This window comes from Plectropomus leopardus, chromosome 19 (assembly GCF_026936395.1).
Source record: "Plectropomus leopardus strain MGB_pleo_1.0 chromosome 19, ASM2693639v1, whole genome shotgun sequence".
NCBI classification, from domain to species: Eukaryota; Metazoa; Chordata; class Actinopteri; order Perciformes; family Serranidae; genus Plectropomus; species Plectropomus leopardus.
This window is the reverse complement of record NC_142194.1, coordinates 18,556,720-18,572,174: the sequence shown is the minus strand read 5'-3', so window position 1 is coordinate 18,572,174 and position 15,455 is coordinate 18,556,720. Positions and strand designations below refer to the sequence as shown.

Below are 15,455 nucleotides of genomic sequence, written 5' to 3'. Positions count from 1 at the left end.
AAATTTTGACATTTTCGCCATACTATAGCCTTGCTTTTTTGGTCATTTTTTCAACATGCACTTTTATGGGTTTTTTAGCCTTTTTGGGATGTTTTTCCAACGCTGCATACTAGAACACGCCTCTACATGCTATACTAAGGGGTTTTTAGGTGGTTTTAAAACATGCCATATTTTGACATTTTCGCCATACTATAGCCTTGCTTTTTTGGTCATTTTTTCGACATGCTATTTTATGGGTTTTCTGATGTTTTTTGGATGTTTTTTCAGCACTGTATGCTATAATATGCTTCTACATGCTATACTAAGTGGTTTTCAACTGTTTTTTAGACATACCAAATTTTGACATTTTCGCCATACTATAGCCTTGCTCTTTTGGTCATTTTTTCAACATGCACTTTTATGGGTTTTTTTGCCTTTTTGGGATGTTTTTCCAACACTGTAATACTACAACACGCTTCTACATGCTATACTAAGTGGTTTTTAGGTGGTTTTTAAACATGCCAAATTTTGACATTTTTGCCATACTATAGCCTTGCTCTTTTGGTCATTTTTTCAACATGCTGTTTTTTGTGTTTTCTGGCCGTTTTTGGATGTTTTTTCAGCACTGTATAGTATAACATGCCTCTATATGCTATACTAAGTGGTTTTCAACTGTTTTTTAGACATGCCAAATTTTGACATTTTCGCCATACTATAGCCTTGCTCTTTTGGTCATTTTTTCAACATGCAATTTTATGGGGTTTTTTTAGCCTTTTTGGGATGTTTATCCAACACTGTATACTACAACACGCTTCTACATGCTATACTAAGTGGTTTTTAGGTGGTTTTTAAACATGCCAAATTTTGACATTTTTGCCATACTATAGCCTTGCTTTTTTGGTCATTTTTTCAACATGCTATTTTATGGGTTTTCTAATGTTTTTTGGATGTTTTCTCAGCACTGTATGCTACAATATGCTTCTACATGTACACAAAGTGGTTTTCAACTGTTTTTTAGACATGCCAAATTTTGACATTTTCGCCATACTATAGCCTTGCTCTTTTGGTCATTTTTTCAACATGCTGTTTTTGTGTTTTCTGGCCGTTTTTGGATGTTTTTTCAGCACTGTATAGTATAACATGCCTCTATATGCTATACTAAGTGGTTTTCAACTGTTTTTTAGACATGCCGAATTTTGACATTTTCGCCATACTATAGCCTTGCTCTTTTGGTCATTTTTTCAACATGCTAATTTATGGGTTTTCTGATGTTTTTTGGATGTTTCTTCAGCACTGTATGCTATAATATGCTTCTACATGCTACACAAAGTGGTTTTCAACCATTTTTTGGACATGCCAAATTTTGACATTTTTGCCATACTATAGCCTTGCTTTTTTGGTCATTTTTTCGACATGCTATTTTATGGGTTTTCTGATGTTTTTTGGATGTTTTTTTCAGCACTGTATGCTATAAAATGCTTCTACATGCTACACAAAGTGGTTTTCAACCGTTTTTTGGACATGCCAAATTTTGACATTTTTGCCATACTATAGCCTTGCTTTTTTGGTCATTTTTTCAACATGCTATTTTATGGGTTTTCTATAGTTTTTTGGATGTTTTTTCAGCACTGCATGTAATAACATGCTTCCACATGCTACACTAAATGGTTTTCAACTATTTTTTAGACATGCCAAATTTTGACATTTTTGCCATACAATAGCCTTGCTTTTTTGGTCATTTTTTCAACATGCTATTTTATGGGTTTTCTGATGTTTTTTGGATGTTTTTTCAGCACTGTATGCTATAACATGCTTCTACATACTACACAAAGTGGTTTTCAACCGTTTTTTAGACATGCCAAATTTTGACATTTTTGCCATACTATAGCCTTGCTCTTTTGATCAGTTTTTTCAACATGCTATTTTATGGGTTTTTTAGCCTTTGTGGGATGTTTTTCCAACACTGTATACTACAACACACTTCTACATGCTATTATAAGTGGTTTTTAGGTGGTTTTTAAACATGCCAAATTTTGACGTTTTTGCTATACTATAGCCTTGCTTTTTTGGTCATTTTTTCAACATGCTATTTTATGGGTTTTCTGATGTTTTTTGGATGTCTCTTCAGCACTGTATGCTATAATATGCTTCTACATGCTACACAAAGTGGTTTTCAACTGTTTTTTAGACATGCCAAATTTTGACATTTTTGCCATACTATAGCCTTGCTCTTTTGGTCATTTTTTCAACATGCACTTTTATGGGTTTTTTAGCCTTTTTGGGATGTTTTTCCAACACTGTATACTACAACACACTTCTACATGCTATACGAAGTGGTTTTTAGGTGGTTTTTAAACATGCCAAATTTTGACATTTTTGCCATACTATAGCCTTGCTTTTTTGGTCATTTTTTCAACATGCTATTTTATGGGTTTTCTGATGTTTTTTGGATGTTTTTTCAGCACTGTATAGTATAACACGCCTCTATATGCTATACTAAGTGGTTTTCAACTGTTTTTTAGACATGCCATATTTTGACATTTTTGCCATACTATAGCCTTGCTCTTTTGATCAGTTTTTTCAACATGCACTTTTAAGGGTTTTTTAGCCTTTTTGGGATGTTTTTTCAGCACTGTATGCTACAACACACTTCTACATGCTATACTAAGTGGTTTTTAAGTGGTTTTTAAACATGCCAAATGTTGACATTTTTGCCATACTATACCCTTGCTCTTTTGGTCATTTTTTCAACATGCTGTTTTTTGTGTTTTCTGGGCCTTTTTGGATGTTTTTTAAGCACTGTATGCTATAACACGCCTCTATATGCTATACTAAGTGGTTTTCAACTGTTTTTTAGGAATACCAAATTTTGACATTTTCGCCATGCTATAGCCTTGCTCTTTTGGTCATTTTTTCAACATGCACTTTTATGGGTTTTTTAGCCTTTTGAGGATGTTTATCCAACACTGTATACTACAACACGCTTCTACATGCTATACTAAGTGGTTTTTAGGTGGTTTTTAAACATGCCAAATTTTGACATTTTCGCCATACTATAGCCTTGCTTTTTTGGTCATTTTTTCAACATGCTATTTTATGGGTTTTCTGATGTTTTTTGGATGTTTTTTTCAGCACTGTATGCTATAAAATGCTTCTACATGCTACACTAAGTGGTTTTCAACTGTTTTTTAGACATGCCAAATTTTGACATTTTCGCCATACTATAGCCTTGCTCTTTTGGTCATTTTTTCAACATGCTGTTTTTGTGTTTTCTGGCCGTTTTTGGATGTTTTATCAGCACTGTATAGTATAACATGCCTCTATATGCTATACTAAGTGGTTTTCAACTGTTTTTTAGACATGCCAAATTTTGACATTTTCGCCATACTATAGCCTTGCTCTTTTGGTCATTTTTTCAACATGCACTTTTATGGGTTTTTCAGCCTTTTTGGGATGTTTTTCCAACGCTGCATACTACAACACGCTTCTACATGCTATACTAAGTGGTTTTTAGGTGGTTTTAAAACATGCCATATTTTGACATTTTTGCCATACTATAGCCTTGCTTTTTTGGTCATTTTTTCGACATGCTATTTTATGGGTTTTCTGATGTTTTTTGGATGTTTTTTTCAGCACTGTATGCTATAAAATGCTTCTACATGCTACACTAAGTGGTTTTCAACTGTTTTTTAGACATGCCAAATTTTGACATTTTTGCCATACTATAGCCTTGCTTTTTTGGTCATTTTTTCGACATGCTATTTTATGGGTTTTTTGATGTTTTTTGGATGTTTTTTCAGCACTGTATGCTATAACATGCTTCTACATACTACACAAAGTGGTTTTCAACCGTTTTTTAGACATGCCAAATTTTGACATTTTTGCCATACTATAGCCTTGCTCTTTTGGTCATTTTTTCAACATGCACTTTTATGGGTTTTTTAGCCTTTTTGGGATGTTTTTCCAACACTGTATACTACAACACACTTCTACATGCTATACTAAGTGGTTTTTAGGTGGTTTTTAAACATGCCAAATTTTGACATTTTTGCCATACTATAGCCTTGCTTTTTTGGTCATTTTTTCAACATGCTATTTTATGAGTTTTCTGATGTTTTTTGGATGTTTTTTCAGCACTGTATAGTATAACACGCCTCTATATACTATACTAAGTGGTTTTCAACTGTTTTTTAGACATGCCAAATTTTGACATTTTCGCCATACTATAGCCTTGCTCTTTTGATCAGTTTTTTCAACATGCACTTTTAAGGGTTTTTTAGCCTTTTTGGGATGTTTTTCCAACACTGTATACTACAACACGCTTCTAAATGCTATACTAAGTGGTTTTTAGGTGGTTTTTAAACATGCCATATTTTGACGTTTTTGCAATACTATAGCCTTGCTCTTTTGATCAGTTTTTTCAACATGCACTTTTAAGGGTTTTTTAGGCTTTATGGGATGTTTTTCCAACACTGCATACTAGAACACGCTTCTACATGCTATACTAAGTGGTTTTTAGGTGGTTTTAAAACATGCCATATTTTGACATTTTTGCCATACTATAGCCTTGCTTTTTTGGTCATTTTTTCAACATGCTATTTTATGGGTTTTCTGATGTTTTTTGGATGTTTCTTCAGCACTGTATGCTATAATATGCTTCTACATGCTACACAAAGTGGTTTTCAACTGTTTTTTAGACATGCCAAATTTTGACATTTTTGCCATACTATAGCCTTGCTCTTTTGGACATTTTTTCAACATGCTATTTTATGGGTTTTCTGATGTTTTTTGGATGTTTCTTCAGCACTGTATGCTATAACATGCTTCTACATGCTACACAAAGTGGTTTTCAACCGTTTTTTGGACATGCCAAATTTTGACATTTTCGCCATACTATAGCCTTGCTTTTTTGGTCATTTTTTCAACATGCAATTTTATGGGTTTTTTTTAGCCTTTTTGGGATGTTTTTCCAACACTGTATACTACAACACGCTTCTAAATGCTATACTAAGTGGTTTTTAGGTGGTTTTTAAACATGCCATATTTTGACATTTTTGCCATACTATAGCCTTGCTCTTTTGATCAGTTTTTTCAACATGCACTTTTAAGGGTTTTTTAGGCTTTATGGGATGTTTTTCCAACACTGCATACTAGAACACACTTCTACATGCTATACTAAGTGGTTTTTAGGTGGTTTTAAAACATGCCATATTTTGACATTTTTGCCATCCTATAGCCTTGCTTTTTTGGTCATTTTTTCAACATGCTATTTTATGGGTTTTCTGATGTTTTTTGGATGTTTCTTCAGCACTGTATGCTATAACATGCTTCTACATGCTACACAAAGTGGTTTTCAACCGTTTTTTGGACATGCCAAATTTTGACATTTTCGCCATACTATAGCCTTGCTCTTTTGGTCATTTTTTCAACATGCTATTTTATGGGTTTTCTGATGGTATTTGGATGTTTTTTTCAGCACTGTATGCTATAACACGCTTCTACATGCTATACTAAGTGGTTTTCAACTGTTTTTTAGACATGCCAAATTTTGACATTTTTGCCATACTATAGCCTTGCTTTTTTGGTCATTTTTTCAACATGTTGTTTTTTGTGTTTTCTGGCTGTTTTTGGATGTTTTTTCAGCACTGCATGTAATAACATGCTTCTACATGCTACACAAAGTGGTTTTATACTAAGTGGTTTTTAACTGTTTTTTAGACATGTCAAATTTTGACATTTTCGTCATACTATAGCCTTGCTCTTTTGATCATTTTTTCAACATGCACTTTTTTGGGTTTTTTTAGCCTTTTTGGGATGTTTTTCCAACACTGTATACTACAACACACTTCTACATGCTATACTAAGTGGTTTTCAACTGTTTTTTAGACATGCCAAATTTTGACATTTTCGCCATACTATAGCCTTGCTCTTTTGGTCATTTTTTCAACATGCACTTTTATGGGTTTTTTAGCCTTTTTGGGATGTTTTTCCAACACTGTATACTACAACACACTTCTACATGCTATACTAAGTGGTTTTTAGGTGTTTTTTTAACATGCCAAATATTGACATTTTTGCCATACTATAGCCTTGCTTTTTTGGTCATTTTTTCAACATGGAATTTTATGGGTTTTCTGATGATTTTTGGATGTTTTTTCAGCACTGTATGCTACAACACGGTTCTACATGCTATACTAAGTGGTTTTTAACTGTTTTTTAGACATGTCAAATTTTGACATTTTCGTCATACTATAGTCTTGCTCTTTTGGTAATTTTTTCAAAATGCAATGTCATGGGGTTGCTTGCCTCAAACTGAACTGTGAAAAATCTGACATTGTCATCACTGGTCCCAAATCTCTCACTAAAACAGCTCAAGACTTCTCCCTCACCACTGATAACTCCATATTGCACCCACCCATTTGCAACCTTTGCATTATCTTAGACAGCAACTTCTTTTTTGAACATCATGTCAACCACATCACCAGAGCCACCTTTTTCCATCTTAAAAACATAGCTCGTCTCCACCCATCACTCTCCTCCTCTGCAGCTGAAACCCTGATCTATGCTTTCATCACCTACATCCTCTATGGCCCATCGTTAAAAGTCCTAAATAATCTACAACACATTCAGAACTCTGCCGCTCGCCTTATCACTCACTCCCGCGATTATACCACCCCTGTCCTCCAGGGTCTCCACTGACTCCCAGTCCCACGACATATACACTTCAAGGTTCTCCTCCTCATTCATAAAGCCCTCTATAACCAGGCCCCCTCCTACCTCACTAACCTGCTTATCCTCCACACTCCTTCCCGCACCCTCCGCTCTTCCGATACCAACCTCCTGTCTCAACCTACCAGGACCAAGCACCGAACCTGGGGCAACAGAGCTTTCTCCATTGCTGTGCCAGTCCTGTGGAACTCCCTCGCCAAGCAAATCCCTGACTGCAGTGACTTTTCTCAGTTCAAATCACTCATCAAAAACCACCTGTTCAAAACTGCCTTTAATGTATAATTTTTGTGCTGTATTTCTATGCTGTGTATCTTATTATATTTTCATTTGTATTCTGTATAATGTACTGTATTTTATCTGTATTCTTTGATCCTTTTTATTATTAAAAGCATCTTTGAGTTCACTGAAAAGCATTCTATAAATAAAATGTAGCATTATTATTATTTAAGCCAGTTCTGGTTTGTTGTTTAATAGCCCCCCACATTGCAACATATTGAGACATCCACCACACCTCACAAGCTGTGAACATGCATTTTAATCCATATTCATCAGCCACAAAATGTCTCTACCAGTTGAGAAACAAGGTTTAGCTGTTATGATCACAGACTTAAAATAACAGGAGTTCACTGTATTTCTCTAAGCTGTCACAACTACAGTGTACAAAAGTAACAATGAATACACAACTGTACAGTACATGCAGTTTGGCTAGATAACAAGCTTGCCAACACAGGGCTACAGCACAACATCCAGTAAACTATTGCATGCTGTTCATTTTTGTTCATATTTGAATAGTGTTGGTCTACATGATAACTTGATTATAGTAGATGTAGTGCTGGTGAATGCCTTTCTGAAGCTTTTACCTCCCTTCCTCTTCTGCTGCCATGTACCTCTTTCCCTTTTCTTCTGCCTGATTACAACCAAGTTTCCCCGAAGTGTACTGTGATCATGCCCCGTAGGTAATATTTGAGATGCTCTTTGAGACTGGTTTAAATGGTTTAGAAACAAACCAAAATTCCCTGTCTCTGAGATAAAAAAAAACCCCCATAAAATAATCGTAACCAGGTGACTTCCAGGAGAGCCGGAATCAGCTAATACAGAACACGTGAGTAACATTGCAGCTATCTTCTTCTCATAAAATGAAAGTGGGGAAATTCCTAAGGGTCAGACTGCTGATGCAACTTAATTGCCTGAGAGAATTACTCAGTCATTTCTGGTGCATGAACATGCAGCGCGTAAAGAGCAGGATGTGTTTTTCAATGAGTGCTTCCGTCGAATTGTTTTGCGCCTGTGTGTATGTGCGACTTCCAGAGAATAAACGAACGTGTCTGAGAGACAGAAGTCGTTGTGGTTTAACGCAGAGTGAAAACATCTACCTCTGTGGACACAATGGAAAGCTTAATCTCTTTTATGGCATCCAGGCAGCTGAACAATTACAACTGTGCACTTCCCAGATGATCAGGGAGGAATTAGCCTGAAGATGTGATACAGTTAACACTAATTGCAAGCTGAGCGTAGAAATAGTTTTAGTATTTTTATAGTGTGCGGTTTTCTCTGCAGGTTCCTGACTTTGGTTAAGAGGCATCTATGCATTATTACACAAAGGTCTTATTTATATTTTGACATCAAGCTGAAAAAACATCTCTGAAAATCAACATTTCAACATCAAGTCAGGAAGATGAAACCACACCAGACATGACAAAGTTCCATGTAATATAACAAGGAAATAGTCTACAGATATTTAATGGATAAAATGATAACAATCCTTCTTCCTTCTCTGTGCCACACGTTTATTTGCATGAACAACTTCTTTTGTGTCCAACATTTTAACAATAAACCACCCCGAGCCTAAACTGACTTATCATTTGTGATAACTGTCATGCTCAACTAGCTGCTTTTATCATCACTGACACTAATAACAAAACTACCAGAGATGAGTCTTAAGAAAACCAAAAGTACTTAGATGAATGTGTCGGAAACTGTGGCCACTTCAATGACAACAACACCAGATCATTAATATTGTCACATCAAGCTGAGAAACCGACAAGCCAGCTTTAAAACAGTGTTACAACTCAAAGTCGAGCTAACAAGATGAGTGAAACTAAACCAGACATGACGGGGTTATAGGTAAATGAAACAAGGAAATGATCTGTAGATACTTGATAAATGTGATGATGAGCATCACTGCTTGTTCAGTTTTACCAGTTTGAGCTTTTAGTGCTGCACATAATTGATCACAAAGGTACAGCTTTCAATGATTCTTTCAGTACCATAAAACACTAAAACACTGACATTCAAGTGAGTTTTACAATATCTGTTTAACAATATCAGTTTTGCATCTCTTATTGTACAGTAGTAACATTCACTGTTGGATTTTTGTGGCATCTAAGGGGCAAAGAGGATCCAGTGAAAGATGCACTTAAGTTGCATTATGGGAAACGTAGGATCTGGTGCCTTAGGAGCTTGACCCATGACTTAGCCCTTTAAATCCAGAGCATTTGCCTTTATTTCTTTCAAAAACATGGGAAGAATGCAATGAGCAACAAAAGAAGAAAATTATTAAAAAGTAAGAGAAATTTACCTGCATTTTTTAAAAAAGAAAAAGATTTAAACATTAAAAATATAAAAATGGAAATGACCTGGGAAAAGTGCTTAAAATTATAACAATGCTGTAACATTTTTAAACATGTAATTATTATAATGAGCTATAAATAAAGTTTTTCACAGCTTTTTTGCTTCCTCTGTTTATTTTCACCTAGCCTTTTTTAAATTATTTTTTTAAATGTACTAATTTCTTGCAGTTTGTGAAACATTTCTTACCTAGTTGCTTATTGCCCTTTGTCCTATGTTTTTGATAGCAATTGCACCAATTTTTTCAGGGTTCAAAGGTTTAAATTCTTGTGGGAGGCATCTGAAAGCACCATGAGAAAAACAATGTTGAGGTTTCAAAGGGTTAAAGTCAGGATATCTCAGACTCTGCTGGCTTAATTTTGACTCATCTTTTTTTTTTCTTTTTTTTTTAAATCTGTCTCTTGTGAGTTCTTAAACTTTATGGAAGTGAAATTCGAAATTGTTGGAGTACCCCTTGCATTCAACTACTTAAACTCTAGTCACAAACAAATTTACTTAGTTACTGTCATCACTCACAACCAAAATGAACACTAGACCCAGAGGGAAAGGTTTCCAAAAGCAAGAGATCAAAAGCTTACATCCCAAATATGCAGAAGGGCATATTGTATGGGTCTGCAGGTCACATCACTCAAGAAACACAGTACCTGTTCACCAGGCCATTATTAAAACAGCTGCAGCCAAAATGCACTTGCTCAAAAAGTCATGTTTGAGGCATTATGACCTTTAACTCTCTGGTTATGTTACAGCCGCATGCTTGGGCCCCAAGAGACTCTGTATCATCCACAGCCAGCCGGTCTGCAGAACTGAACTGACTCATTTTTTATAGCTGTGGTCACAGCAAAAATGTGTCACAGTTCTTGTAAGTATTTCTCATAATGACCTCAGCTCTATATCATCCAGCAGGTCCAACTAGACTCCCACTCAAAAAGGTTCAAAAGGTCACAGAGAGGAACTGAACCTTGACTGCTGGTTGACCTCTGCCCAAACCAAAACCACATACATGAGAAGTGGAACTTCTGACGCTCAAGTCAGACAACAAACAGAAAGTGCCGATTAACTTAACAAATTAAATTAACACGTGTTTACATAGGTGGGTTTTTTTTTCTTGTTCTTGTTTTTATTTTACACATTTATATTTTTCTGCTCTTAATGACTTTTTAATTATTGCTGTACTGCAATAATTTGAGTGCATTTTGAAACTGTGCAAAAAAATCTAAATATTAAAACTTCAAGGTATGGAAAGAAATGATTCTGTGGAGTGGACTTCTCCTGATTTATTCTCAGGGGTTACTACACCTCACACATTTATGAATGGCAACACCTCTATTAGTCTGATCATACTTTAGCAGCAGGGATTATCATTTGTGTTTCTTATGATTCAGCACTAAAATATGGCAAACAAGAACAACTTTGGAGCCATTTTTTGTGTTCCAGAGCAGAAGACCTTGGCAAATCTCAGCACCTTGCCTGACAAAGAGTGTTTTTGGGTGTGGGGGTGCTGTGTTTTGTCATGAATAGGAAGGGGGTGGGTGGACCAACAGCTGATGTCCAGATGTAGAGATTGTTTCACACAGATAGAATCTAGACCAAGCATGTTTTGATTTAGCGAGTTAAAGTGCACTTGGTAACTTTACTGCCTGAGGAAATGGTCCTCCTAACCCATGTAATTATTCAAGATTTCAGCTTCAGAGTGCAATCTGAGTCTAGTGTTCTCCACTGGGATTAAATCCAAACTTTAGACTGCTGTGAAAGTCAGAAGCAGTTTTTGGGGGGGAAGTTTCTGTGAGACATAGCCTATCTGTGCGAAATGGACACAGCCAGTGCACCCTCTCCATGTGGCCTGTCCTTCTCGCCCAGGGACACGGATGGATGGGGTGAAATAAGGCGATCGGAATGCGGAACCGGTGAGAAATGCAGCTGGTAAAGGAAGCGGCTTTGTAAGCAGACCCACTATCTGGCTCCATTATAGGGAGAACAGAACACCAGACGCTAATCCATGTTCACAGACACAAGGATACCAAACAATTGCGCATGAATTAAATGTAGAAATGAAAAGGAAAAGTTGTGTAGCCAAGTAAAAAGCTGAATTAAAAAAAAACTTTTCATTTTATAAAAAAACCAAATTGGAATAAAAACTTATTTTACTTACTTTTCTGTGCGCTAACGCCATAGAAATTGATCACAGCCGCTATAATAAGTCCGCAAAGCGCGCAGAGAGCGTTTGAAGCCATGGTGTCTGCGGGTAAAAAGCTGCTCGCTGTCGGCTACACAATTCCCGAAAGTTCATCTGATTAACAATCCAACAATCCGTGCTGGTTTTCAGCATGGAAAAGCGAGCATCAGAGTGAGTCACCCGGAGGAGTCTGCGCCTTGTTTTAATAGCGCACACACCCACGCTAACAGTTCAACTCCTATGAGTCATTTCCTATGTACTGTACTGCTCAGATTCTCTGCGCGCACTCCCCGACTCACAGGAAACTCCTCTAACATAGTATGTGGTTTCATTTGCTTCGTACCAAGTCAAAGTTTCAATTAAACCACCTCAGGTATGAGAGTTTCACTAGGCTTACATATAATTCATATTTTTATGGCCACACCCTGGAGGTTTTTCTCCATATTTTTCAACCAAAGAAACCGTGTAGTCTGGACTTAATAGTGTTCTCATTGTTATTACCACGCCTGTCGACGTCATTCGCTCCTCACTGCCAAAAAACACAACTCTCTGGCATGAGTCTGGGTCCCATGCACAGAAAAAAAGAGGAACAGCAACCGAGGCAAAAACAGATGACATTCACTAAAAGAAAAAAAAAACTAGCAGCTTTTTAAAGCCTTTGGGAAACTCTGCGCAAAAAGTTAACGTCAGATAAGTTTCATCTTTGTGCACACTCTGCAGATACAAAACAACTTTTGGAAACTGACATTTGAATAGTGAGTGTCCCTGACGACGCAGGGTGGTGTTATTAATGTCTGGGGTTGGGTGTAGCCTGCTGCTGCAGCACAAATATGCAATAACAAAGCCAGTGGACTCATGCCTGGAGTGCTATCAGGTTGGCCCCTGTCACAGCGTTGTCTCATATAATAACGAAGACCATGTTAGCACAACATCTGTGCTGTGTGACAAAGAGTGGTGGAAGAAGTATTCAGATCTTTTACTTAAGTAAAAGTACTGACACCACCCTGTGAAAGTACTGTTATAAGTAAAAGTCCTGCATTGTAAAGTGAAGTAAATGTAAGTAAGTACAGGCAAGGAAATGTACTTTAAGTATTAAAAGTAAAAGTACCCAAAGCAGAAAAAATTTTTAAATCACACACACATACACACACCAAAAAGTCAAAATTGTAAGGAAACATTGAAGAAAAAAAAGTATGAAATCCAAAAGTCAAAATTAGAAAAAATGAAAAAAAGGGGGGAAAAGAGAGAAAAAAACACACAACCCAAAAATTCTGATAAGAAAAAGAACAAAAATCCCCAAAAGTTGGAAAGAATAGGAATTGGGGAAAAAAAACAAAATTGAAAGGGGCTGGTCTTTCACCTTTTCTGGTGTTGCCCAGGTTGAGAGGCGCCAGGCAGGTGTGGGGATACTCACGAGTCTCACTTTTGAAATTTTTAAACATTTGACACTATGCCAGTATCTTTTTTTACTCACAAAACAGAGTTAAAGCAACACCAAGAGATTAGATCTATAACACTGTCCTGAGTTATACTTAGCACTATTTGAGCGGTGTTAGTCACTCTCTAAAGTGTCCATATCTTCACTGAAAAAATGTTAAAATTAATAAATAAATTACAGAGGAATTAATTCCATCAAACAAAACAATTTTCCAAAATAGCATTTATTTTTACTTAGTCATTTATACAGATAATTAAAACATAGTGAATTAAGGTATACTGTACTCACTTTAATCTGAAACATTGTATAAACAGGAGATGAGATACTTATCCATGGTGATGTAGAAGTTGGACCACGCTGGTTGTGGAGATGCTCCTCCAAACTGCAGCTTGACTACAGAGATAAGGAAACTCAAATGAGACACAAGCAATATGCAGGCAGAGAAAACTGAACTGAAGAAAGGATAATTCATCTAAACATCTTCTTACCAGCCAGTGCAAGATGGGGATGCTGACCTTCTTCTGGACTGTTTTCAGATGCTGAGAAATGTATCCTGTGCTGCTTGCAGCATCATAGAAGTGTTCCTGAAATTAAAAGACATAAATAAATGCCTTGTCATATTACAATCATACGAAATTTAAGAGAATTCAAATATCATCTTATGCACATAGTGTCAGGTCACAACAAGTTAGTATGACATGAAAGCATTATAACAACTATAATTATGACTTACATAGCCTTCCTTGGTGTATGAATCCTTAAGGGAGGGGAACAGCATCAGTATCATAGAAGCATAGTCTTTTCTTCTGGTTGCGTAAGTATGGATGTGCCTGAGAGGAGATATTACAAAAGGCTGACAAAGTAAGCTAACTTTTAGAGAACAAACAGTATAATCTACAACAAGTACCAGTCACAGAGAGAAGCTGACACTTGAAAGATGCACGTCTGCCTGTTGGAACATGTTTTTTTGCAGCCACTTTAATGTTCAACCACAGTACAGGTGGATAAAAACCCCGCTCAACCACTTGCTCCAGCCTCAGACCTTAAGCAATATTTTAAAAAGTAAAAAACATTAAGCTTTGTTTGTCACTGATTTGAGCTTACAAGTAAACTGTTGTTAAATCAGTAAAGTTGGATACAGTTGGTACCTGAAGGTTAGCGAGCTACCATAGACTACAAACTAACATCAGCTAATACCCTGGACAACTCGCTGTTCAGTCATGGCAGCAAACAAGGCTTTGCAAAGCAGATGACCTCTAGATGTTACAGCGTTTATGCTGCAGTTCATAGCATCAATTTAGGATTGTTTTAGTAAATTTGCACTTACCCTGTAGAGCTGCATGTGAGGAACAAAATGGCTCCGACTTGTCTCATAGTCTCCAGCTGTAGAAGTGAAATGTGTGGGCGCCTGTGGGTGGAGAGTTGAACTAACACTGGCCTGATGAGCTCTGTCCATTAACTCCAACATTGAGCACCTTTTAAATCAGAATGTGTTAAAATGACACGTTGGGAGTTGAAATCAACTCTGAAATGTTTAACCCTGAAATGTCAACACTCTAATTTTTGCTGTGTACTTACCCATGGTGATGTGGAAGTTGTCAGTCTTGCTTTTGTGATGCCCAACAATGAGAAAGGTATAGCTGTCAACCAGGCTGGTTGTGGAGATGCTCCTTCAAACTGCAGCATGACTACAGTTGAGATAAGGAAACTCAAATTAGACACAAGCAATATGCAGTCAGAGAAAACTAGATAATAGAAGTGATCTTCTTACCAGCCAGTGCAAGATGGGGATGCTGATCCTCCTCTGGACCGTGGACACCAGCGGTGAAGGAGGCCTTCAGGCTAAAGAAGGAGGCCTTTCAGGTTTTATTGGCGCGGGGTTCTCCTGAGGCAGCAGACAGCTGAGACGGTCGCCAAAGCTAAAACTTGGGTGTGGGAGGTGTTTGGGAAGGCCATGGAGGAGGACTTTCATTTGGCCTCAAGGAAGTTCTGGCAAAACCCTGGACAACAAATTCTGAGACGTATACGGAAGGTGAAGCAGGGCTTGTCTCAGGCTGTCCTGAGCAGAGGAGGAGAACTGCTGACCCGGACTGGGGATATATTATCAAGCGTTGGAAGGAACACTTTGAGAAACTCCTGAACCCTACCATCATGTCTTCCATGGAGGAGGGAGAATCTGGAGACGTGGGGAATTTTCATCCATAGCGGTTAGAAGAGGTCACTGAGGTAGTCAAAAAGCTTCTCGGCAGCAATGCTCCAGGTTTGGATGAGATTCGCCCTGAGATGCTTAAGGCTCTGGACATTGCTGGGCTGTCTTGGCTGACACGCCTTTTCAGTGTTGCGTGGAGGTCGGGTACGGTGCCTGTGGAGTGGCAGACCATAGAGTGTGCTCCAATTATTGGGGTACCACACTGCTCAGCCTTCCCAGTAAAGTTTACTCCACAGTGCTGGAAAGAAGGTTCTGTCCGATTGTCAAACCTCGGATTCAGGAGGAACAATGCAGGTTCA

The 15,455-nt window shown here is 37.4% G+C and overlaps 1 protein-coding gene across 1 annotated transcript in view; it reads right to left on the bottom strand.

Annotated features, from left to right (window-relative positions):
* The window catches only part of si:rp71-1c10.7 (uncharacterized), a 35,535-nt gene extending 23,751 nt beyond the window's left edge, over positions 1-11,784 (bottom strand). Inside the window, exon 1 of the mRNA XM_042508045.2 lies at positions 11,486-11,784. Coding sequence (XP_042363979.1) covers positions 11,486-11,567 — 82 coding nt within the window. The 5' untranslated portion in view covers positions 11,568-11,784. The remainder of the gene's footprint in view (positions 1-11,485) is intronic.
* Between the last annotated feature and the right edge of the window lie 3,671 nt (positions 11,785-15,455).